At 42.7% G+C, this 23,369-nt stretch overlaps 1 protein-coding gene across 5 annotated transcripts in view; it reads left to right on the top strand.

Annotated features, from left to right (window-relative positions):
• The first annotated feature begins 13,244 nt into the window (after positions 1-13,244).
• LOC137769946 (transducin-like enhancer protein 4) overlaps positions 13,245-23,369 on the top strand; it is a 145,301-nt gene continuing 135,176 nt past the window's right edge. For 4 of the 5 annotated variants that reach the window (XM_068552144.1, XM_068552142.1, XM_068552145.1 and 1 more), the window contains exons 1-4: positions 13,245-13,549; positions 14,381-14,478; positions 15,569-15,632; positions 16,827-16,871. In XM_068552144.1, the coding sequence (XP_068408245.1) occupies positions 13,505-13,549; positions 14,381-14,478; positions 15,569-15,632; positions 16,827-16,871 (252 nt within the window). In that variant the 5' untranslated portion in view covers positions 13,245-13,504. The remainder of the gene's footprint in view (positions 13,550-14,380; positions 14,479-15,568; positions 15,633-16,826; positions 16,872-23,369) is intronic. The other variant, XM_068552141.1, reaches the window with a different exon arrangement.

Here is a 23,369-nt window from a genome sequence, read left to right as displayed (position 1 = left end):
ACTTTATTTATTTATTTATTTATTTATTTTTGGCTGTGTAGGGTCTTCGTTTCATGCGAGGGCTTTCTCCAATTGCGGCAAGCAGGGGCCACTCTTCATCGCGGTGCGCGGGCCTCTCACTATCGCGGCCTCTCTTGTTGCGGAGCACAGGCTCCAGACGCGCAGGCTCAGCAGTTGTGGCTCACGGGCCCAGTCGCTCTGCGGCATGTGGGATCTTCCCAGACCAGGGCTCGAACCCGTGTCCCCTGCATTGGCAGGCAGATTCCCAACCACTGAGCCACCAGGGAGGCCCTGCATCTGTTCTCTTTGATGAGGGAGGTAAATCTTTCCCACAAACCATCATCCTGAAATCTCCTGCTTACTTCACTTTCAGCATCCCCGGTTGCCACGGAAGGTGGGAAATCATGTATCCCACCTGAGGCTGGGAACTGTGTTACCACAGACATGTGGTTCTGTCAGTAAGGAAGAAATGGGTGACCAGATACTGGGTAGGCAACAAATGATGTCTGCCAGAAAAAAATCAAATACCAAAGAGATAATAATCCTGGCCCGCTGAGAGTTAGAAGCCGTGGGAATCTGGACCACTAAGGAAATGGGAAACCTTCATAACGAACGTGACCCCTGGTCCCCAGGGTCCACCCTCTCTGCTCCAGGCCAAGCAAAATGTCCCTGCAGAGGTTGCGCTAAGTCTAAAGATGGGGCCCTACTTTCAGATACAAACATGTAAGCTCTGGCTGGAGAGGAGGACTTATTTCTTCAGAGGAACCAGAATCACTATAGCTGACCAAGGTCTTATAAGTCTAGAGGTTTCTACCTGTCAGCAGAGATGACCCTAAACTGCTCAGAATCAAAGGCTCTAGTCTGATGTGTTTTCTGTGATGCAGCTATCCTGGCCAAGTGTTCTTTGTGCTGCCAACATTCCTGCTGAGTCCTTTCTGATGGCCTTAAAGGGCTGCTGCAGACTCCTGTTCTTTCAGGATAGATGGTCCCAGGAGACCCTACTAACCCAGCAATGACCTTTGTCACTCTGACCTCTCCTGGAGTTCCCTGCCTCTGACCGCAAGAACTAAACAGTCCCATACTATGCCCTGCAGAGGCCCCAAACACTGGGCCCAGGGAGCGGCTAATTGGTTTTTTACAAGCCTAAGATAATTCTGACATTTAAATATTGATGTTCACTTCTGGGCAGCTATAAACACAAAAGGGGGGAAAGAGCATGTTTAACTGCTTCCTCACATTCAGTCTCACTGTGATAATGGTCTTTAGTCAATAAGCCCAGCTTTCTAAAGAGGGGACTCATTTGCATCAGAAGGGATGTTCAGTGCACTCTGTCTCATGACAGAATGGTCCATCACTTGTTGTCTACTCTGTCCTCCCATATTTTGGGGTGGCAGGAGGGCTGTAGGAATCCTGAGTTCTAGGCTGAAGGAATAATAAAGCAGATTGTATTCAGCATCCAAAGAAGCATTTCCCAGTAGCCAATGAGACTCTGCTGAGGGTGGGGAGATTCTGACAATTGAACCCCAGATCAAGAGTAGGAGCCACTGCCTTCCTCTCCTTGAAACACAGCTATGAGGGAGGATACAGGTGGGGACTTAAGATGCCAGGGGTAGATCACTGAGCTGACACATCCAGAAAGGAACCAGGGTACCATTTCTATCCCCCTCCCAATCCTGCTTATCTCCTCTGATAAAGTCATTCTGTGCTTGTCTTTTTGTCAGGCCCTCAAAACCACTTGCCCATATGTCCCTAACATCTGCTCACCCTTTTTTTCTTGTACTATTTTGTATTGTTTCTTGAAACTGCCCCTCAACAAGTAGACAATAATTTATTCCAATGCTGAGGTTTCTGTTTTCCCATGTATCTGACTGTTATATTAAAGGCTCATAATCCACCCATAGGATCTGCTTCTTTTTTAACCAGGATCAAGAAATACTATCACGATATAGAAACAATGTTAATAATGGCCGCATCCTTTGGTTCAATTAAAGCACCATTAATATTACAATATGGGTCATAGAATCACAATTTGCTAATTTATATGTAATTGAAAGATGGTCTTTCTCTCACAGACTCTTATGTTATGTTAATGGGTACCGTATGTTATATTTGTGTAGGTTCTCATATTATCTCTCTATAGAGTCTAGACTTTGTTATTCTAGGGTCCTAGAGTCACATATTCACTTATAGTACAAATCAGATGTTAATAGAAAGCACAGTTTCTTTAATTTTTCTATTAACAGATTCCTTTTATAAATGCCTAATTCAGCAGCAAGGGGAAAAGAAAAAAACTGAATTTCTTTTAACAACCCAGAAAATTTCATCTTCTTGATTAATTTTCACACTTTCTCTACCTAAATGCTCAGCCTATTTTGGAAGAAATGCTCCATCTTTCAGATTTCTGCTTTCTCTCCCTGTTTTCCCTGGGATGGCCTCTGGGTAGAACATGGGAAGAGGTGGGGCTTTGTGACTTCGTGGTGGTAGTGGGGTGACAGGGTCTTCAGGTCAGCAGAGTCTACCCTGGATTCCCATGAGGTCTGCTGCAGAGACACTGGACTGGGCTGCTCGGGAACTGATGACCACAGAGGATTAGTGGCTCTCCTTGTAGAAGGTTCTGCTGAGAACTGATCCTGGAGCCTGGGGATAGTGGGACTGATGGTCAGTTTTCTCTTCTATCTTGATCTGGAGCTGGTCATTTCCCTGGTGACTTAGTCCCACATTGCCCTTGCTGGTGCTGAGGACTCCAAATGGAAACTCATCCAGCCAGTCTGCCCGGAAGTCCTCATTGCTGACCCAGCACAGTGACTGCCTGCCTTCCAGAAAGTTCCTGCCAGACTCTCCTTTAACTTTCCAGACTCTCCTTGGTTCTTCTGGGTCTCATCCATGCCACGGAGAAGCAGAGAGCAGTTCAGGAGGTCCGCCTTCTGCCCCATTTGGGGGGATCTGTGAGTTTACTTTGCTATGGTCATTCTTGGTTGCCGAGGGTGGGCTGAAGGGTTCTGTCCTCACAGAGCCCCGAGTAGAAAAGGAGGACAGAAACCCCTCTCTTCACCTTTTCCCCCAACTTCGCACATTTTACTGAATCTAAGATGCCATTGCTTTTAAGATATACCACTGTTCTGTATGCTGCTAAAAAAAGAAAATAAGTGCCTAGCAAGATCCATGTACACATCCTGATGCATTCTGATTTCAGACATGAGAAAGCATGAAAATATGTGTACATGAAATGAGCGAATGATTTATGTGTGTAACATAGGTTCCTGTCCAAAGAACGTTGGCCCCATGGCAGGCAGATTCTCAACCACTGCCCCACCAGGGAAGCCCGAACCATTTCTATAAAAATCCTCAACTTCTGGGAGGCATGCTTTTTGGATGCCCCCGCCAGAATGGGGAGGAGCTCAGTTTAAGAAAATACAGAACAAATAAAATCAAGCACATCAAAATATTACTATAAATTAACCTGTTTCATTTTCATCTTCCCATAAGGCCTAGCATGAAGCAATGAGCAAAATTGAATATGCAGTAAATTCTAGTAGAAAAACAAAGAATGAAGGTATTTTACTTGTTCCCACAGCCCCTTCTTGTGAATACCTCTGAAGGTAGAATTTGTATCATTGATTTTTGGGGCAATTTCCCATCAAAAAACTAAATTAGATCACTTTTCAAGAGACACACCATGGATGCTGACTTAGTAGTTGACTTCTTTGCCATTTCCAAATTGATAATATCTCCCCTACCAAAAATAATCCTGGAGCCTTGTACACTTCTGTACTTCTTTGTGTTGCAATCTTTGGATGAAGAGTGAATATTTGCTTCTTTTTGCTATTCTGGTGTTAGTATCTCATACACGGAAAAGAGGTTACACGTGAAAATTGTTATTATCTTGTATAAATGTGACTTTTTTAGTATTATTTCAGAGCAGGCCAAAAGAGAAATTCCAGGGGCAGGACCTGCTGTAATGTAGGGGTTTTGTGCTACTATTGAAGCTTTTTCTTCCTGGCTTTCTTTAACAAGAAACTTTATTGAGATGGCTGGTGAGGTAATAGGAGTGGTTTCTCTGGCCAGGTCTTAGCTGGCTGTACAAGGAACAACCATCTCTAAGGGCCCTTCTCCTGGCTAGCCTGTCCCAAGACACTGCCAACAGATCTAAATATAAACATAAAGTAATTGGCAGGTCAAGAGTTGATAGTACTAGAAAAATACAAACGAGATCACGATATGATTGCATTTACTCGGAAATAGGCAGTTGAAAGAAGTGAAAAATTTACAGAATCACCTGGACTTTTTCCTTCATCATTTTGTTCACCAAAACCTCATTATTTCTCTTTTTTCAGTTGCAGTGTTGTAATCACATAACTGTCATTTAAAATATGATTTAAGGGAAACCATCATATTTTTTTAAATATGCATTTTGAAGTGTGATTTTTTACTGTATTCATGGCAAAACTGTGTGTGTGTGTGTGTGTGCAGCACTAAATCTCTAGTACACTTGACTTTAATATGGAAGTCATCAAAAGTGGAAGTGAGTGAGTGTTCCTGAAATTCAGATTACAGAAGTTTCTTTTGGATACTGATGGTGAGCTTTAGCTATGATCAGTTTTGCAAACTGATCTTTAGGGCCCTAAAATGAATGAAACGTTTTTAGTTAAAAGATATTTGCATGTATTGGAGGGATTACTGAAAGTGAACATTTTTTTTAAATAGTAACTAACTATTAACAGCTTTCTCTAGCTGCAAGTACGAAACAATGTTTCCTCATCAGTTTTTCCTTCTGTTTGCGATCACTCCTATGCCTTACCCTGAGTAGAATTTCGCCCCAGCAGGTTAATAGGCTGCAACACACAAAAAGGGCCAATGAATCTGTTTGTTACAGTCTACTTGCTAAAGCTGTGGCTACAATACTCCAGTGCTGAAGTCAGTGAAAAGGCATCATCCAAATACAATCCAAGGAAAATGCAAGCTGATACAGCACAAAGATGCTTTGTTTAAGGATGGCAGAAATTTCCAGCAACTATCTGGGAAAAAAAAAAAAAATGCAGGATGGGAGGGAATGTAATCAAATAACAAAACAAACCCAAACTAAAAGAGAATCTTTATAAACCAGCACAAGGACACTTTGTTTTTAAGTGCACACAATGAATTTTAAAGATCTTTGTTCAGAAGGGAAATAAAGTATTATGAAGGACTGACACATTTGATGGATGGATGGTTTCTGAAAAACCACATTATCAATTACTTTTTCCTTGTTTGGCTCCAGTCCAGTAATTTTTATTTGAACAAGCCACATGCTAGCATGGTTTTGATTGCAGGAAGTGACTGGTTGTTGTTAAAGGCTACTATTTCACTGATGAGCTTATCTCTTCCCACCCCCTCCCCGTTCTGATGGGACTCTGATATGAAAGGCACAGCTTCAGTTGTTATAAACAGTCAGGGATTGTTTGATGGACCCACCCGTGTTTTGCTTTCAGCCTTCCGTGGTACAATACGGACAATGTATTCAGCAGTGCTTCAGAAAACAAACGAATTTGGCTTATTTCTGTCTTTGACTTTGATATGAAATTTTGATTTTTTTCTGGCATTCAAAGCTCTCATAAATCTAAGTTTGCTAGCAAAAAACAGTTCTGAATATGGTATGTGTGTGTGTGTGTGTGTGTGTGTTTGTTTTTTTACATAAGACTACTATCTCAAGTGAACCTTGCTGAGAAAAAAGAATCTTTATGAAAGAGTCAAACTAAAATGTATCATGGATCTTCTCAAACAATACAGTGCCCTGTTCTTACTTCACATATTTTTCATCTAATCAAAACAAGTACATTAGAACATTGTTTATTGGCCTAAACATAAGAAATATAGCTAATTAAACTATATTATTAGGTATTATCAATTTTCCTCTGTAATTAAAGAAAGATTTGGGAGCAGCCATCAGTGGACAGGAAATTATCTATGAAATCAACTGTTGATACTCACGGTGTGTGTACGTGTGTGTGTATCCGCTATTCATGATAACTTCCTTTATGATTAGAGTTTCTGCATGTTACCATGCCTGAAACTTCAAATATTTCTAAATTCCCAGGGTAGTATGTTTACAACAGACTCTGGATAGTTACTTGAGTATGGTTCCTTGTTCTATATTTTAAACATTAATTTTAGTGACTATTTCCTCTGGTGAGAATTAAAAAATAAAAGATATAAAATAAAAAGATGGACTTAGAGACTGGGTCATTTGATTATTCATCAGAACATGAAAACAATTTGAATGAATTAGGATTTAATCTGCTCAATGGAGGAAATATAAATTTAGCAACCATTTGCTGATTCACTGGTTCCTATCAAAATTCTCCTTAAGAAGATCCCATAGCATAGCGAGGTTTATAAAATTTATTATTAGCCACAACTTACTCCCTGAAAACAAAATGAAAAAAAAAACAAAAGATATTTTATATCAAAATTATGTATCATACTTTTGATATAGGAGTATAAATGTCATACTCCTTTCTGACCTAGAAAAGGATGGTTTGAAAACAGCAGAAAACAAAACAACACTTCTAGAGAAACAGTCCTGGATTTGAATATTACTCTGCAATTTGCAGGCTGGGTGGATTTATGCAAGTCTGGGAACCTGTCCAATAGTCCGTGGGCTCACCTTTAAGGTGAAGATGAGATGGAGATTAAGGCATCGAGGTAGATTATTTATATGACAATGTCTGGCACACTTAGTAAATGTTAGCTACCAGTGGGCTTGATTACATGAACCTAACTGTGAAATAAATACAGGTCCTTCCTAGGACATACTAGAAGGCCATGAGGCAAGGTTCATAAGAGAAATTACAGGCTTTCTAGCCCCCTAAGTCTTGACCCTCAAAATGTTAAAAACAAAATTACACATCCCTTTTTATCACTATTTAAATTTCTAGTTGAATTGACTAATTAGTACTTTATTTGGCAATTCCTTCTCCCTAAGCTATGACTTTGTATATATCTGGTTTTAATAATTAGTAAAGTTCTAGTTGTGCATGCAGTAGCTTTACAGATAATAAAAATTTAATTAAACTTACTTTGATGCAAATTTGATTATAAGTTTTCCTAAGCATTGCATAAATAATTCAAAAATGTATGTGACTAACATACTTCATTCAACAAAAAGTGAATTTTCAAAACTAAGTGTCAAATATGGTTGTTTGTGTTAGGCTATTGTAAACACCCTGCCCTCAAACAGATAGAAAATGTACAGTTAGGCTATTTTTTGCCAGTGCAGTTTTTACTATCTAGCGTTTTTATATCTTTGAGTAGATTTCTGAATCTGACTAATTCTTACAAGATGATTCACATGTTTACTGTTTTTGGAGCAAGTTGTTAGAGAACACTGATTGCTGCATAGCAATCTAAATGTTATAAAAATGTTTCTAGATACAATTTGCAATAAATATTTGACAATTCTTTATTTCACATTTTCAATGTCTTATTAAAATATACATGACAATTACCATCATAATAAATCATTTTCTACACGATAAAGTATATGTCTTAAAATTTTCAAAGAATATGAAATCCTCCCAGGACTTAAAAACAAAACTGTTTCCTTTCAAGAAAGCATAAGCACCAAATTGCTTAAGCCTGTAAAGGAAAAATAGTCTATGCTGCTGTTTAAATCCTTGATGAACGTCATTCCTGGAGATTATAAGATTATTTCCAGCATGGCTTCCCTTTTAAAAGCCTTAATTTCTCTTTTAAATTCTCTCTGGATAAATTCTAAAAAGTGCCTCAGTTTGGATTATAAACTTAGAATGGAGAACGAGTGAGCAAAAATTGTCAGATTCAGAAATCAACCCTAAGCTACAAAAACACTGCACAGTAGTAACTGTGCTGGGGAAAGGTATGCCAATCATGCTATTGGTAACTTTGCTGTGATATGAGGGGAGATGAGCAAGGAACGTGGCTAGACTGAACAATGGCTGGGTGGCATCTACGATTGAGCAGTTCAAGGGGCAGCTCTAGTGGAGTGGAAACAAGTGGAATCTGAAAGCTCAGGTTTGATTCCCAACTTGCTTGTTTACTAGCTGTATAACTTTCAAGAGGCCATTGGTTTCTCTGAACATCAGTTTCCTGGTCTGTAAAATGGGATTTTAATACCCATCCATCCTATCTCTCGCTACCTTTGCATACTACCAGATGTAATAATATGTGGCAGCCCTAGGTAAACCCCTGTGGTCCATACAGAGATAAGGTATCAGATGGTCTCTCTTATGGAGCTATTTAATAAAACTCTATAATTAAATCACTCAAATCTTGTTCTATATAAAACCAAGCAGCGAAGGCGGGGGTGTCTCCATGAATGAAAATTTCCCAGAATATCATAGTCTTTTCTAAAAGTAGTAGTGCATTGGATCAGATATTACACTGTGAATGATGGCTCATTCACACTATTTTACAAGGATTTCTTGTAAAAAGAGAGTCATGTGATTTACCAGAAGTGTTCCAGGCTACATAACGTTGAAGACAAGTCCTGAATTGAATTATAGCAGTGGGAGCCCACAGACTAGCATTAAGATTATAGACCCTTATGGTTTTGCTCACTTTACAAGACAACTGATCAATTTTCAACAAAATGTGTCTGCTTCCACTTCCCCCAAATAATATTCATTCCAGAAGTTCATTTCTTTGGAAGAGGGAAAGAAAAGGTGATCAAGCTTAGCAGATGATCCTGAATCCAAATCTATTCTATATGACCAATGCAAGTCCCAAATTATATTTTTCGAGCTGCAAATGTTTGCATTTAGAATGGAGGGATCATACCTCCTTTATGGAGGAGAAATCAGAAAGGTTAAAAGAGTAGGCAAAGTTAATGAGATCATGGTTAATTGTGAATTTTCACAGTTCCAGTGAAAATAATACTAGACTTTCATGAATTATTTTCTCGTACAAAGCAGTATGGTATTTAGTTATACTTTCCTACACCTACCCCATTCCCATGCCACCCATTTCAGAAAGTAAATCCGTAGTTTTTCTCCTGTAATATCTACCCTGCAAGCTGTTGTGATAGTTAGCATGAGTGGGAGCCTGTGTGAAGGTGTGGTAAGAGCAGCTGAATAGGTGTGAACCCTGCTGTTGTGAAAAGTAAAAGGACTCGCGCTTAAAGGGCCCAGATCCATTTTCACAGAGCAGGCAAAGAGCATGGAAACATTTGGAACTGAGAGGCAATAAATCAAAAATAGCCACATTTGCTGCTAAATTCCCTTATCCTGGCACATATTAGGTGTTCAATAAATATTTGATGGAGGAATAAATTATTTACAGCATATAACCTAAGGGGAAACAATATGTTTGCTTTGCATGTCACTTTAAGATTGAAAGCCCCAGGCTTAGTTTCCAACCGGAATGCTGCTTTGGAGTCCGCCCCCGCCCCCCACCCCCACCCCCGGCCGCCCCCAAGGCCCAACAGTGAGGTAGGGATAAGACAAGCCCTCAAGTGACTGACGTCACAGCTTTGCTCAACAGTTTGGGAGAACTGCAATGAGAGAAGAGAAGACACTTTCTGTGTTGGGACACCGGGCTGGGCTATGGGTTGCTTCACTTGGCATCCTTCCGAGACATCCCTTGAATTATGTAGATCTGCTACACGGTCAAAATGTGAAACATATCCAAGTGCTGTATTTTAAAATTGTACTCAATAAAAAATAAACAACCTTATTTCTCCAACCACTCTTCTGTTGACACAAACTGTCAAGAGAGATTAGGAAGAAAGGCCCCTAATACAAGTCTTTGATACTTCCTAACAGAGCATAGTTTCCCCTTTGTCCACTGACCCTTTCAATAGCTCTTCAGGTTCTATTATCAGGATTCTCATTCCCTGTCCTGGGAAATAACTGCATAGCATTTCCATAAATATGGCCCAAATGATGCTGAAGCTTTCTGTATTGACACAGCATGGCTTTCACTCATTAATGCCGCCAACAAATATTTACTGAGCACCAAGTATGTGTCAGACATCATTCTAGGCATTTGGAGTGAGGCTGTGAACATAACCAGGTCCCTGTTCTCATGGAACTTGCTAACATTCTGGCCAGAACGGGTAACATAGAACCTCCTACAGAGGCACGGTGGGTAATTTAACAAACTATTGAAAAGCTCCACTGGGAGCAAATAGCCAACCCCTAGAATAGTTGCTGGTGTTCTTAGAAGATTCACTGTCCTAGTGTAGAAACTGTATCGCCCAAGTCTTCTAACTTTTGGTTTCTGGGAATGTTTCAAAACAGTGCAGTCCAATGCAAATATGTGAGCGACATAAGGAAACTTAAAATTTTCTAGCATCTGGGTTAAAAAGGTAAAAAGAAAGAGACAAAATTAATTTTAGTAATATATTTTGTCTAACCAATTATATTCAAAATATTGGAATTTCAACGTGATATTATTAATTGTTGAGCTATTTCACTTTTCTTTTTTTGTACTCACTCTTCAAAGTCGGTGTGTATGTGTACTTACAGTGCATCTCATTTTGGACTGGCCACATTTCAAGTGCCAAAAAGCCATGTGTGTCTAGGTATTGGACAGAGGAAGTTCAGAAAACTGCCCGTGGAGTCTTTCATTCTCTTATTTTGGGGATGGAGGGGAAGATATATGCTGAACTGAGACATTCTGTGAACTCCAGTTCCAGGATTTTAGTAAACAAATTAGAGGAAGGTGAAGACCATCAGAGCCGTCCTTAGAACCAGCCCTTCAAAGTGCCCAGCACAGAGAGAGGCCCATAGAATGTGCTAGGCTGTACAGTAAGTCATTGTTCGATTCGTCCACTGAGGGAAGGGTTATCATTAAGAAGGGTTTTCCACGAATGCTGAGACATCTCGGCCAACGTCTCAAGTTAGAGTAGGCAAAAGACACTCATAAATACACATCCAAAACTCAGACCATTAGGTTAGCCAACCCCCCACTTTATCTGAATTCCTCCTGCCCACTCCCCCACCCCCCCACCCCCCCCACCCCCCCCCCCCCCCCCCGCCAAAAAATGGTGAGAGGCAAGCTAGGAAAGTTGCAAGCCGAGCCGTGCAGCTTCCCCTTAAACCGAGGAGCTGCCCCGGCTGGACGAGGACTAGGGGTGGATACGCTGCCTGCCCCAGGCTATTCCTTCATGCCACCAAGTCCACTCTCACCTCTTTAGCCACTACCACAGGGATGTCCCTCCCTCAGGCTCTGCCCCCCGGACCGCCCCCACCTTTCCAGCCCTAGCCCCCCGCCGTGGCCGACCCGCCATCTCTCGTGCCCCGCGTGGCTTCCTGCCAGTTTCAACCGCGACAAACTCGACTTGCTCCTCCAAAAAGCGGGAAAATGAGGGGCGGTCTTCGTCCTACTGATACGGGGGAGGGAGCATCTCGGGGTGTGGAGGGCCGTTTTCTTCCCTGTGCGGGGGGCCAGCACCTAGATGATACTGTTTTCGTGCGGAGCGACTGAGTCTCTGGGGTGCAGGTGGCTCTCTCGACAAAGTTTCAGACCCCTGCCCCACGGGCCTTCAGCCCCACCCCGAAACTCCAAGGTTACGCCCCCGCGACCCCGGGTCAGAGCGTCTTGGGGAGCTTCCATGCAGAGTTGCTCGGGGGAGGCGGTCCCGCTTTGGGGTTAAACTGCAATCACAGCCCCCTCTGGGCTCGGAGAGGCGCCCCACCCCCACCCCCGCGTCCCCGCCCCTCACCCGGGTCAGCGTCTCGCAGCTCAGTCTCCGGCTCTAAACAAGAACAGGGGCCCGAATCCGCGTTCACACGGAAAATTATGCCGGCTCCAGCGGCGCGTAAAATTCATGTGAACCGAACGATATGGGATCGGCGTGATCCTCCCTTTCTTGTCTCAACAGGGGTTTCGCAGCGTTACACAAGGCCGAGCTTGTCTCTTTAAGGAGACATTGGACCCTAATTAGTCCGCATTCCTGGCGCGGCCCGGAGCAAGGGGCCGAGGGTGCTTGGGTTGGAGGGGAGCGGCTGGGAGGACGAGACTCGGAAGGAGATCTTCTGACTAGCCTCTAGTCTCACCGCCCCCCCCCCCCCTTTATTTTGCCGCCACCATCGCCGCCAACACCCAGTTCTGAAGATGCAGCCAGGGCAGCAACAACAGCAGCAGCAGTCACCGCTGCTCCCATGCCCACGTTACTTTGATTGACAGCCGAACAAATGTTTCCCAGGTTCGAACGCTCGCGCTAAGGAACTTCAGCCAAGGCGAAGCTCCGCCTTGGGCGGGCCATCTCCGCCCCGCCTCCGCTAACCCCATCCTGTTCCATTCATTGGTCCGAGCCACCGACGACGCCCGGCCCCCACGTGGGTTCCAGCCCGGCTGGCTCCTCCCCGCTAGCTCGCCATTTGTCAGCAATGAAATGATGGGCAGTAACACAGAACGGCGATTAATGTTCAGCCATCTCTGATTGGTTGCTGGAGACGCCTACTGCGCCGGGGGTGGGAGGGGCGCTTGAAGATCGCCCCAGAGCGGTCGCGTGGCCGGCCGGTGATTGTAGTCAATCTGGCCGAATCCTCAGCCGCGGTCGCCGGGGGTGGACTACATCTCCCGGGATGCTCCGCGGTCCCTCCACGGACGGTTGTGAATATGTATCAGAATGTTAATGATTAGCCGCTGCTAAATTTGGTCAAAGAAGTCACCTACACAGAGCGTGTTGTTAGAGCTGTTCTGAGCGGGTGTTTGAGCTGTTGGCTGCTTTCTTTCCCCTCTCTCACACACTTGTATATTATTTTGAGGTGCTGTTCGCAGAGTTTGAAAGGAGAGAGAATTAAAAAAAAAAAAAAAGCCGCAAGCGTTCCACTCTCTTTTATTTTTATAATCCCCTTCAATTTGGGGTTAAAAAAAAAGACGAGAAAACAGGAAGGAAGAAAAATAAGGAAATGAGATGTGGTAAAAGAAGCTAAAAGGTGCCTTTTTAAAGATCGTTGCTGTGAGGTGAAAAAAAATCTCCAGAGAAACCAAAAAGCACCGCCGAGACCTCTTCCGAACCAAAGGAGTTTGTGTTTGCTTTTAGGAAAGAAGACAGAGATCATTCATTTGGAGGAATAACAACCAATTAAAAGGCAAATAAAAAAAGTTTGGAGTGGGACGCCGAGCGAGCCAGCGAGCCAGCGAGCGAGCGGGTGGCGCTGCCGGCGGGCGCTGGGGCGCGGAGCTCGCACTTTCCCCGCCCGGGTGAGCGGCGCGACCGCGGCGCCGGGCTCGGCGGGCACGCCTCGGCGGAGCGAACGTCGGAGCGTTGCCGCGGGAGACGCGCGCCGGACAATGCCCGCGGCGGGCCAGTGACGCCCGCGGGGAATGCGGAGCGGCCCGGCTTCCCGCACCCAGCCGCCGCCGCCGCGCGTTTCTGCCGCCCGCGTCACGCGAGACCCGGCGGGGGCCGGGACCGCTCGAGCCGCCCCTCGGACCCGGCCGGCCGCCTCCGCCACCGCCGCCTCCGCCTCCTTCTCGGGGCCATTAAAGCCAATGAGCCGCGCGCCTCTGCCCAGCGCAGCCAACTAAATCGGTTTGGATGATTCGCGACCTGAGCAAGATGTACCCGCAGACCAGACACCCGGTGAGTGCGGGCGGCGGGGGCGCTGGCTCGCCCGGCGCCGGGGGATTCTCCGCGTCGCTTTCTGCGCGCCGAGTTGTGTCTTTGGCCGGAGGGGCGTGGAGGTCGGCCCGAACCCCGCGCCCCGCTCGGGGAGTCGCCCGCTACTCCTCCGCCTCCACTCCTCCCGGGCACTGGGGCACTTTCGGAGAGGGGGTGCGGAGAAGCAATTGAGTTGTAGCCATTTTCTTATTGTTGTCTTTGAAGCCCCTGGAAGCCGCGCGGAGCCGTTCGCCGTCCCCGCGCCGCGACTCCTGGAGGAGGGGTGGCGAGCGATGGAGGAGGCGCGACTCCGTGCTGGGGCGGGGAGGGCGCCCTCGGCGGCGGCGCGGCGGGTCCGGCGGCGGCTCGGGAGTGCGGGACGCCGGCCCCTCGCGCCGCGGGCCCCGGGGATCAGCGAGCCAGCCGGCCAACCGTGCCCCCTCCCCCGACCTGTCCGCGGCCCGACGCCATGGCGCGCGTCCCCCCGACGGGCCGGTTTCGATTCCGGGTGGGGAGACAGTGGGCGAGGCGCGCCGGCTCCTGGGCGCCCGCCGTTGACGTGGGAGGGGAGCGGGGTCTCGAACTTGTGGGGTCCGGGGCGGGCACGGGGACGCGGGGGCCCGGGGCTAGCCCGCAAGCGGCTTCCGCCGGGCTGTGCGGCCGGGGGAGGGGGCGGGAGGAGAGTTTTAATCGCTCTTTGCCTGCCTGCGCCATGACCCCCCTCCTCCTCCCCCAGCGCCGCGTGGTTTTCTCTCCATCTCTCCGCCTCGCCTGTGCTGTGGGCTAATCAAATATTTTATTGTTGTTCTTTAGGCACCGCATCAGCCTGCTCAGCCCTTTAAATTTACAATTTCCGAGTCCTGTGATCGGATTAAGGAAGAGTTTCAGTTTTTACAGGCTCAATACCACAGGTAACGATATTGACTTTAGCTGATCCTCCTATTTGCTTAGCTCTTGTCTTCCCCCCACATACACACACAGCCCCCCTCCTTTTTTTTTTTTTTTGTTTTGGCCACCACAAAGGTATTATCGTTTTTCCTTGTGGGAAGAAAGGGCAAGTCAAGGCCTCTTTTCCTCAGGCAGGTGTAAAGAAATTAAGCGTTTCCTCCTTTTCCTGTAAATTAAAAAAAAAAAAGCCCGAGCAATCGAAACTGGGGAGACTTGGAAAACGCTGAGGCCAAACTTTCGATATTGATTTATTGGGGCCAGGAGAATGGAAGGTTGGGAAGGTTCTGGGGCCTTTTGACTTCCTTGGTCCTTTATTACAACGGGCTTGATTCCTTCTTTCTTCTTTCTGCCCTTCCGCTGAAATACCAAGAGCCCAGAGCCGTGGGAAGTCGCCAAGTGGGCGATTTCATTACTTTTATGCTGAAAAGATGTTTTCGTCTTAAGAGACAATCATTAGACCTTAGAGTGCCTTTGAAATATTTTTCTTTCGCTGGATTTTCAATGACGTGTAATTCTTACTTCATAAATGCCGGAACCAAAACAAGGCACTGAACCCCATCTACGCCTTGCCCCTGGGTGGTGGTATTCAACTTGTCTCTGTGTTTTGGAGGGAAAAAAATAAGACATCGTTCATAAGACATGCTTGATTCATATTTTTATTAATCTCTTCGTGGAACATTAAAGAAAAAAACTTCTTTGACATTTTGGGGGACTTATTAGTGTTTGGAGATGTAGACATTATTGATGTTTATTTCCTCGTTCTTAAGTGAATTTAGTGAATATTCATTTCTGGGTGAGATTATGGAGTTAAATTGGCTAGAGGGTTTTTTCTTAAAACAAACAAAAACCCCACATTTGATCCTTGTTGAAAGGGCAAGCCCAGGCTGGTTCCACTCAGCCTTTTCTCTCCTGCCTGTTTTTCAGTAATGAGGGTGGTATTTAAGATAGTTGATTTGGCGTTGTGTAGGTGATGATTTAGAGGAGGGAGTGTGTCTTCGAAAGATGTTAAGTCAAGGTCTGCGTTGTACTTAGATTTCCTTATTTCTTGAACAGCCTGAAGCTGGAGTGTGAGAAACTTGCCAGTGAGAAGACAGAGATGCAGCGGCATTATGTGATGGTAAGAAAACTGTATCACAGATTCAAAGTGCCTATTAGTTTGGGCTACCAAAAGCAAGAATATGTCCAGATTGCTACAGGCTGCAGGATAGAGCGCAGTCACAGTGCTAGCGCAGTTAAAGTTGTGGGAATGTGACCATTAGCAACCTGTAATTCCAGGATGTGTTAACTTGCCTTTGACAACCAGCTTTGATTTGAATTTTCAAAAACTTTAGCTGCGTGGGGTATAATTTTCTGTGCTTTGTTTTTACAGATTGAAAAAACAACCACCTGATTTACATTTTGTTTAGTCACAGGCAGAATGTTTTTGTGTTAGTGGTTTTCTTTGTTGTTTTATTGCTCTCGCTCCAAACAATTTTAACCAGATAATTTTTCAGTAAACTGTTAAAATTTTAATGCATTTTATTTCTTTTAAAGAATGATGGGTAAGGAAAGACACCAGACATCTTTTCAAATTTTCCCTCCCTCCTCCTGCCGCTCTGTATGTTCCTAGTGTGTGTATTTGTGTGTTTTCAATTTCTATAGTGTTACGTTGGTTTGAGGAGTGTTGTAGTCTCCTGTATAACCGATTTGTTCTGCCAGAATTTCTGTAATGCCAGTTATACTATATGTTTAAAACATTCAGATCTGCTTTTTCAGAAGTATTACCAAGTGTATTCTTATGTTTGTTCATAAAGGCTCCAGAGTAACTCATTCATTTCCTATCAAGCCTTTTTCCTTTGAATGCATGAACATGAACAGTATGCTAAAAATGAGAAACGGAAGTCTGAAGTAGCATCACCTTTTTGAACAGTTCTTGTCAAAGCATCAGCATTTGTATGAGACACATTGTTTTTGTTATTTATTTGCCCGCTGTGCCTAGGAATTGGAGTCCATAGGGTACCAACTTTTCATCAGACCTTTGTGAGTCATCTGCTTGTGATGTATAAAGACCACTGGAGATGTTAAGAGTGCTATGTTTGAACTTGATTTTCTTAGTTTTGTGAGTTATTGTCTTAGATTCTGTGTGTTAAGGTGGCTTCTAGTTTATTAGGCTAAAGATAGCGGTAGAGTGTTCTTCCTGATGTAGCAGCATTAATAGGATGGATATTTTGGTTTAGGTGAGGCTTTAATGTTTGCTTGGGGACTTTTTGAACAAACTAGGGAGATTGTTTGATGAAAGGCATGAGATTAATTGCTTTTCCTTCTTTGACAGTATTATGAGATGTCGTATGGGTTGAATATAGAAATGCACAAGCAGGTAAGCTATCATTTCTTTATAAGCATTTTAAATGACAGTAATACTGTGCACTTTAGAAAGGAAATTGTATGTTTTGCAGTTTTATTCTGCACATTTTTTGTGGCCACCTGTATTTTACAAGACCGTGTACTGGAGAGAATGCTATTTTTTCAGGTGTGGTTCCCCATCTTTTTTGCGTATTATCTGCATTTTAATCATTTAAGAATGTGATATAAAGTGTCTGAATGCATATTAAACTTTGTACACTTTCAAAAGCAGGATGCTAAAGTTTTAAAATATGTTTTCTTCTTTTGAAAGAATTAATTTATGTATTTTGGGCATTGCAAACTTGTCTTATGAAAGCTTTTTTTGGAAAATATTAAGAAGTAAAATTGTAAATTGTGTGGAGCTTTCCTTGGATTGGTGTGAAAGAATGGATAGAGGGTGAGCTGGGAGGATCAAAATGAAATCTGTGGAGCTACAAAAGAAATTGATGTAAATTCCTTGTACTGGTCCCCTGAGGCTACTTACTTGGGTTTTACCAGGAACTGTAACTGTTCCTTCCAGAATTTGTACAGAGTACATGAGCCTGATAGGAGGATGTGATAAGGTTCAACACTGGGTCTTGGGTCTTGAAGTCTAGCAGTTAGTTCAGCCCAAAGGAAAAAAAAAGAAAGAAAGAAAAAAGATAATGATTAGTCAGAAAGCGTTGAGAGGTATGACTGAACCAGACTTTTTTTTTGCAGGAGACTGAATAAAATGGTTTGGTTTAAGTTTCCTAGAAAGAAAAATAGCATATATGTATAAATATTGTTTGGCAATAATAATCCCTCTAGGAGGCATTTATTTTTAGTCATCTAGTGAAAGTGCTTCAGATCTGTCTTATCAACCATTTCAGAATAGTTGTGTTTATGTGTTTACCTGCTGGGAAAAGATGAGGGAAAGCTTAGTGCTTTTCATCTCTTATTTATACTCATGGTGGATGTCATTACCTTCTAAGTTTAAAAAATATGAAATGATCACATATTATTAGGCTCTTACTACTTATGGATTCCTTTTTGGATATGGTTAATTATCACATACGCGAAACATACTCAGATCTTTAAAAGATGACAATTAGACAGTAAAAGCTATCAGATAGACAGTATTTGAAAACAAAAAGTTGGGGGAAAAAAAAAAAGAGTCGTCACACTGAAGACTTCATTTCAGATACTTTTTTTTACTTCATGTACTATTTGGTTATGTCAGTATTAACATTATAGTATCATTTGCCGTGTGTTAAAATTCTTATTTTGGCATCCTTGCCATTTCTGTTTAGATAAGTAATGTAAATACCTCCTGCTTAAACAAAATCCATCAAACTTATGGATGGGCTCCCCTTAGCTCTACCTTATAGGAATAAATTACATGAGAGATATTGTTTGTTAATTATCCTCAATACATGTCATTTTAGGTCTGGATCTTGTACATGTCTTTTTTTTTTTTTTGTCTTCATCTACCACCCAGTACTAATTAGTGTCTTTTTAAAGATTGGACCAGATGATTAATGTCCCTTTATTTCTTCTCCTGTATCTTATTATTTACCATAACCACTTAGTTTCCAGATCTCTTTATACTGTTTACAGTTCTCAGAGACACAGAGCTTGTATGTATTTCTTTTAGGGGGCAGGGGGCGGTATGTGAGATCCCTTAATTTTACACATTTTATACTTCTGTAATTCTGTCATCTTCTTGTCCAGCTGGCCTCAAATGCCATCCATTTGAAATTGAGAATGGAGTACATTTTCCCTTTTTTTCTCTTGCTTTTAAATTCAATCATATCAAGAATCCTGAGGGCAGTTTATCACATTATGAAATACAGACAGCCCTGCAAACCACCTACTTATTATATTTTCTTTCTTTCCCCCCTTAAGCACAGAGGCATATCTGTCTTTATTTGTTTTCCTAGGCAGACAGCCTTGGTTCCTCTTGGCCTCTCTTCCAGATGCACTTGCTGGATACCCTCATAATGGAAAGCAGCAATAATGCAGAGAAGTTGCCCTGCGGCATAATTGGGCCTAGTTCTCAAGATCGGGTTAGGCTTATTCACTTATTAGATTTGTGTCTCTGAAGGGTTCAAGAGTAGGAGTCCCCGGAGTCCTTGGAAGTACCCTAGTAATCGGTGGCCCTGATATTTGAAACCTTTGTATATTTTTTGGTTAATGCTTCTGTTCTTGGCTGCTGCCAGCCACAGAGTATTTATTTTTAGAGAAATTTTTCATTGGAACAGAAAATGATGGCTGTGATGGAGTCATGACTCTGTGACTTAGCAAATTGATAAAAGGACAGAAGCACACAGCAGTGACAAGCAGGCTGGGGGGGGGAGTCTAGTATTATGGTCCCTCCCCTTTCTGTATGATACTCGTCAGTCACCCTGTGCTGGTTCTGTTAGAGGACTATAAAGTGAAACCTATGGGGAATTTGTCATTCTGAAATGAAAGCTAATGTAATTAGTACCAATTAAAGTACATTCAGTAAATTGGATTTAATCTTAATTAAGCCTGCATAATGTTGCCAATTTTTAACAATTATGTTTGAGAACATAATTAATTTAAATTTTGGTAACTGAGTAAATAGCATTAGTCTGGTAGAATTAGTTGATTTTTTTTTTTAAAGGGGAACTCAGTGACATGACACGGAATTAGAGCATAAAATATGAATATAATTTCTGGTAATCTTTAGTAGGATCGATAGAGCTGAGCAGATAAAGCTGGGAAAAAACCCAGAAAGGTTAAAGTGGAGTGTTCTAGGCTATAAAGTGAATTAATGCTTTGCCACTGTCTTAAGTTCTAGCATGAAAGTGAAGATGACAAATGGGACATGGTTAGAAATGGCACGTGTTTCATTGTGATATCTTCATAATGGAATTTTTTAAAATGAAAGAACATTGGCCTTTATTCCTTGAGGATATCCCTAAGTTGGGTTTTTTTGTTTTTTGTTTTGGATGGGACAGGTGGCCCGTGGTTTAGTTGTTACTTTTTTTTTTTTTTTTCCCTCTGCTGATTGTTCTTTATAAATACAGTGTGGCTTCTAAATGGGTCAGTGACCGTGGGCAGAACAGGGTGATGCATGCAGTTGATAACATTGCTATGTGCTGCTTGTTCCCATCCTTCACTCGTAATGCTGTAATTAAAGAAGACTGCCCTGATTTAATTTGATTTAATCTGGCAGCGGCAGTTACCACTTTAAAAAGTGAATATTGGATGTAGATTAGGAACAATGGGTATGTAAATTCGACCTATAAGTGTATATATACAATTATTATTATTTTTCAAATCAGAGCAAGAGAACTCCTGTTTCACTACAAGCCATGTAAATTTTATTATGAGACTTGGGCCACAACCGTTTGAGTGCTGCTAAAATATTAATTGAATAGAAATGAAAGGGCCTTGCCAACTGACAGGATATCATAATCATAGCCTCTCTGGTCGATGGTAAATGATGATAAATGACATTAGGAACCTTTTAGCAAACTGTAATAACTACAAGGAGGGAAGCAGTATGGATTTGCATTATATCTGATACCCTCTAGTACCAAGTGGATTGCCAATACTGCTTGTTTAGCATTTTCTAAGGGCAATAGGATATTGATTTCTGACTTACAAGGAACAGCTCTATTTTCACCATTGAAAAGTATTGCAGGTTGTTAAGAAGAAATTGACTTGAAGAGGCCGACTGCTGCCCATCACGGAGCAAATAAAGCAAAACTGCCGAAGCATGGTGGAGCAGCGAGAGGGGCCCTCAGCAATTTGTTGCTATTAATTTACCATGCTCGACAGCAAATCAATCGGCATCTACTTCATCTGCTGGAGAAAATGCTGTCCAGGGCAGATAAAAGGCTCGGCATGGTACAGAGAATAGACTGGATTGGCCAAAAGGAGGCTCCAGTTAATGTGTAAATAAGTGAAATCAAGGCCACAGTTGCAGAGGAAGCTGTTGTTAATTAGGTTGGTGCTTTTTCGTGAAGTATTTTAGAAAGCAGCCGAGGATTTGGAGAGTAAAAAGAGATTTATTGAGGTTGAAGTAATATACGACTGGCATGGCATTCCAGCCTTGAGTGTACTTGATTCTAGGGTGCAGTAAATTTATTTGGGGACAGTGCTTGCAGTGGAAGTCAATTTGTTTAGAGTTGTGTTTAGACCAGATTTCCCATAAGAAAACTTTTTTTTGGAGCATTACTAATTTCTTACACATCTCTTGTCTTAGATTGTGTATGCTTGGATATGGAGGAGTAGATGTAGGAGTAGGTGTTTGAGAATATAGGCAAAAAGGTGACTGTGGTATTCTTAGGCAGTGACTATTTTTTTCAGGAATGGATGTGATTGAACTCTTGTGTGATAATGAAAGTGAATTATCGAAGGTGGGAAGTTCTAGCTGAAAGTAACTAATAAACCAGTGAAAATTCTGCTGACAGAACTTTCTTTTGCTGTATAAAATTAGGAAATAATAATCTAGAGGGGCTGAACAGTGGTGGACACTGCTGGACTGGAAATTCTCAAAGAGAGATTACAAGTGAAATCTTGATGATTGTGCAAAAAACTCCAGATACAGTTAGAGCGTGGGGAGGGGGTTGTGTTTTTATTTGTTTTTCATTAAGGTTTAAAGCCACCTTTTCTAATTTAAGATTACTTATCCTTCAGTAGTATTCTGTAATTAACCAAATGGAGGTTATTGGTGGTAAATTTTCCCCTGCCTCTCTGATTTGAACATTTTGGGATGAGGGCCAACTTAAGTCCTATTTTTTAAGTCTAGATATATGTAGATTTTAATTAATTTTTTTCCAAAACAGAGGTTCTAGCATTAGGACAGTTGATACCAAGGGGCAGTGGCTTGGGTGGGACCCATGGAGCTGTCATTTTACATGTCACAGGACCTTCAAGAGAAGTAGATCTGGAGGAGGAAATTTAACCTGTCAGGGCATGTGCATAATTAGGATCATTTTCTGGATCACATGGGTTTCTCCTTTTTCTCTTCTTCCATGTTGGGTTCTTAATTTTCTTTCTGAGGTTTTATAGAATACCTGAAGATTTTTCACCTGAAGCAGTGTTTGTTGAGTGGAATTGGAATTTCCTTTCAGTGGACGTAAATGTTTATTACATATCTGGGTTGTGCTTACCACTGATCTGGGCCCATTGCCAAAATTCTGTAATTCTCACAAAGATCCTAAGAAAGGGATTATATCCCATCAAAGGATGATTAAACAGAATCAGATCTGCGCAAGGTGATACAGTTATTAGGTAGTGGATTCAGGACTTCAGATGAATTTGCCTGGGAGGGTGTTTGCTGGGAGATGGGTCTGCCCTGGGTTGGAGATTCAGGCCCCAGCTCATTTCTGGAGTCGAGAGCCCCTGGGAGGCTGGGCTAGTGCTTCGGTTTGTCCTTGAACCACTGAACTTCAGGCTTATACCCAGACCCCTGCAGCTCTGCCTAGAGTCAGGGCCAGAAGGCTTGGCCTGGACTCTCTCTCCATCCATACTGCTTTCAGTGGGTAAGAGGGCGAGGGTCGCTTTCTCTTGGAGTCTCCCACAAACGGGGTGAGGAGAGCTGCTTGTTTATCAAGATGAGTTTACTTCCTCCCTGGGTAACCTATTTCTCATTTGTTTACAAACTTGCTTTTCCATTTAACTTTTATCTTTTCCTTGTGGCTTTTAAAACTGCCTGAGGACAACGGGGCTGTTTGTTAATCACCATCTTGTGGGTTTTTGAAGGGGGAAGCTGGGAGGGGAAAATGTGATGTTTTGTGGCCTCTTTGTAGTTCAGAAAGAGGTTCTTAGATGCAGGAAATTGCACACAACTCAAACTTTTAAATGAAGGCAAATGTTTTGCTTATACTGTTAAAAGACTTTCTTTGCAGCATTCAAACAAAGGGATATTTCCTTTCTCACTGCCCCTTAATCCCTACTGGATATTGCTTATTTTTGTTTAGCTTATTTTATTTGCTGGGCAAAATTCTTTGTATCCTGAATAATATCATTTTGAGCCAGGTTAGACTAGTGGACTGAGGGATAAGATGCATCTTTTTAGGTGCAGTTCCAGCCTCGGTGAAGCCGAGATGGTGCAGGCACTGGCCCATTGTTCTCACATTCTTCGTTTTGTCTTTCCTAGAATTTTACTTCTTTTTTTTTTTTTACTTTTTCTTTTTGTACTATAGAATAGATAAAGTCAGTTGGGAATTAAATGTTTCAAATGTGTACTGAGAAGTAATTTGTGTTTGTTTTTAGTGAGAACATTTTTATTTGACATGACTGGATAGACAGGCTTAACACTCCAGGACAGTAATATATTTGATGGCTGCAGAGCCGGTGAAAAGGATGTGATTTTTAGAAGGTATTTTCCCTTGATCCCTCCCCATACCTCCTCTTAAAAAACTTTAGCTCTTTAGCTGCGGTGGCGGATCCAGTGGTCCTGTGGCTAAGTTACGATCAGTTTTGTGAGCTGGGCTGTGGGAGAAAAGCTGGAGGCAGCACGTGTAGGTGTGGG

This window comes from Eschrichtius robustus, chromosome 10, assembly GCF_028021215.1.
Source record: "Eschrichtius robustus isolate mEscRob2 chromosome 10, mEscRob2.pri, whole genome shotgun sequence".
NCBI classification, from domain to species: domain Eukaryota; kingdom Metazoa; phylum Chordata; class Mammalia; order Artiodactyla; family Eschrichtiidae; genus Eschrichtius; species Eschrichtius robustus.
Note: the sequence above shows the minus strand (reverse complement) of the source record. Positions and strands in the feature narration are given on the sequence as shown.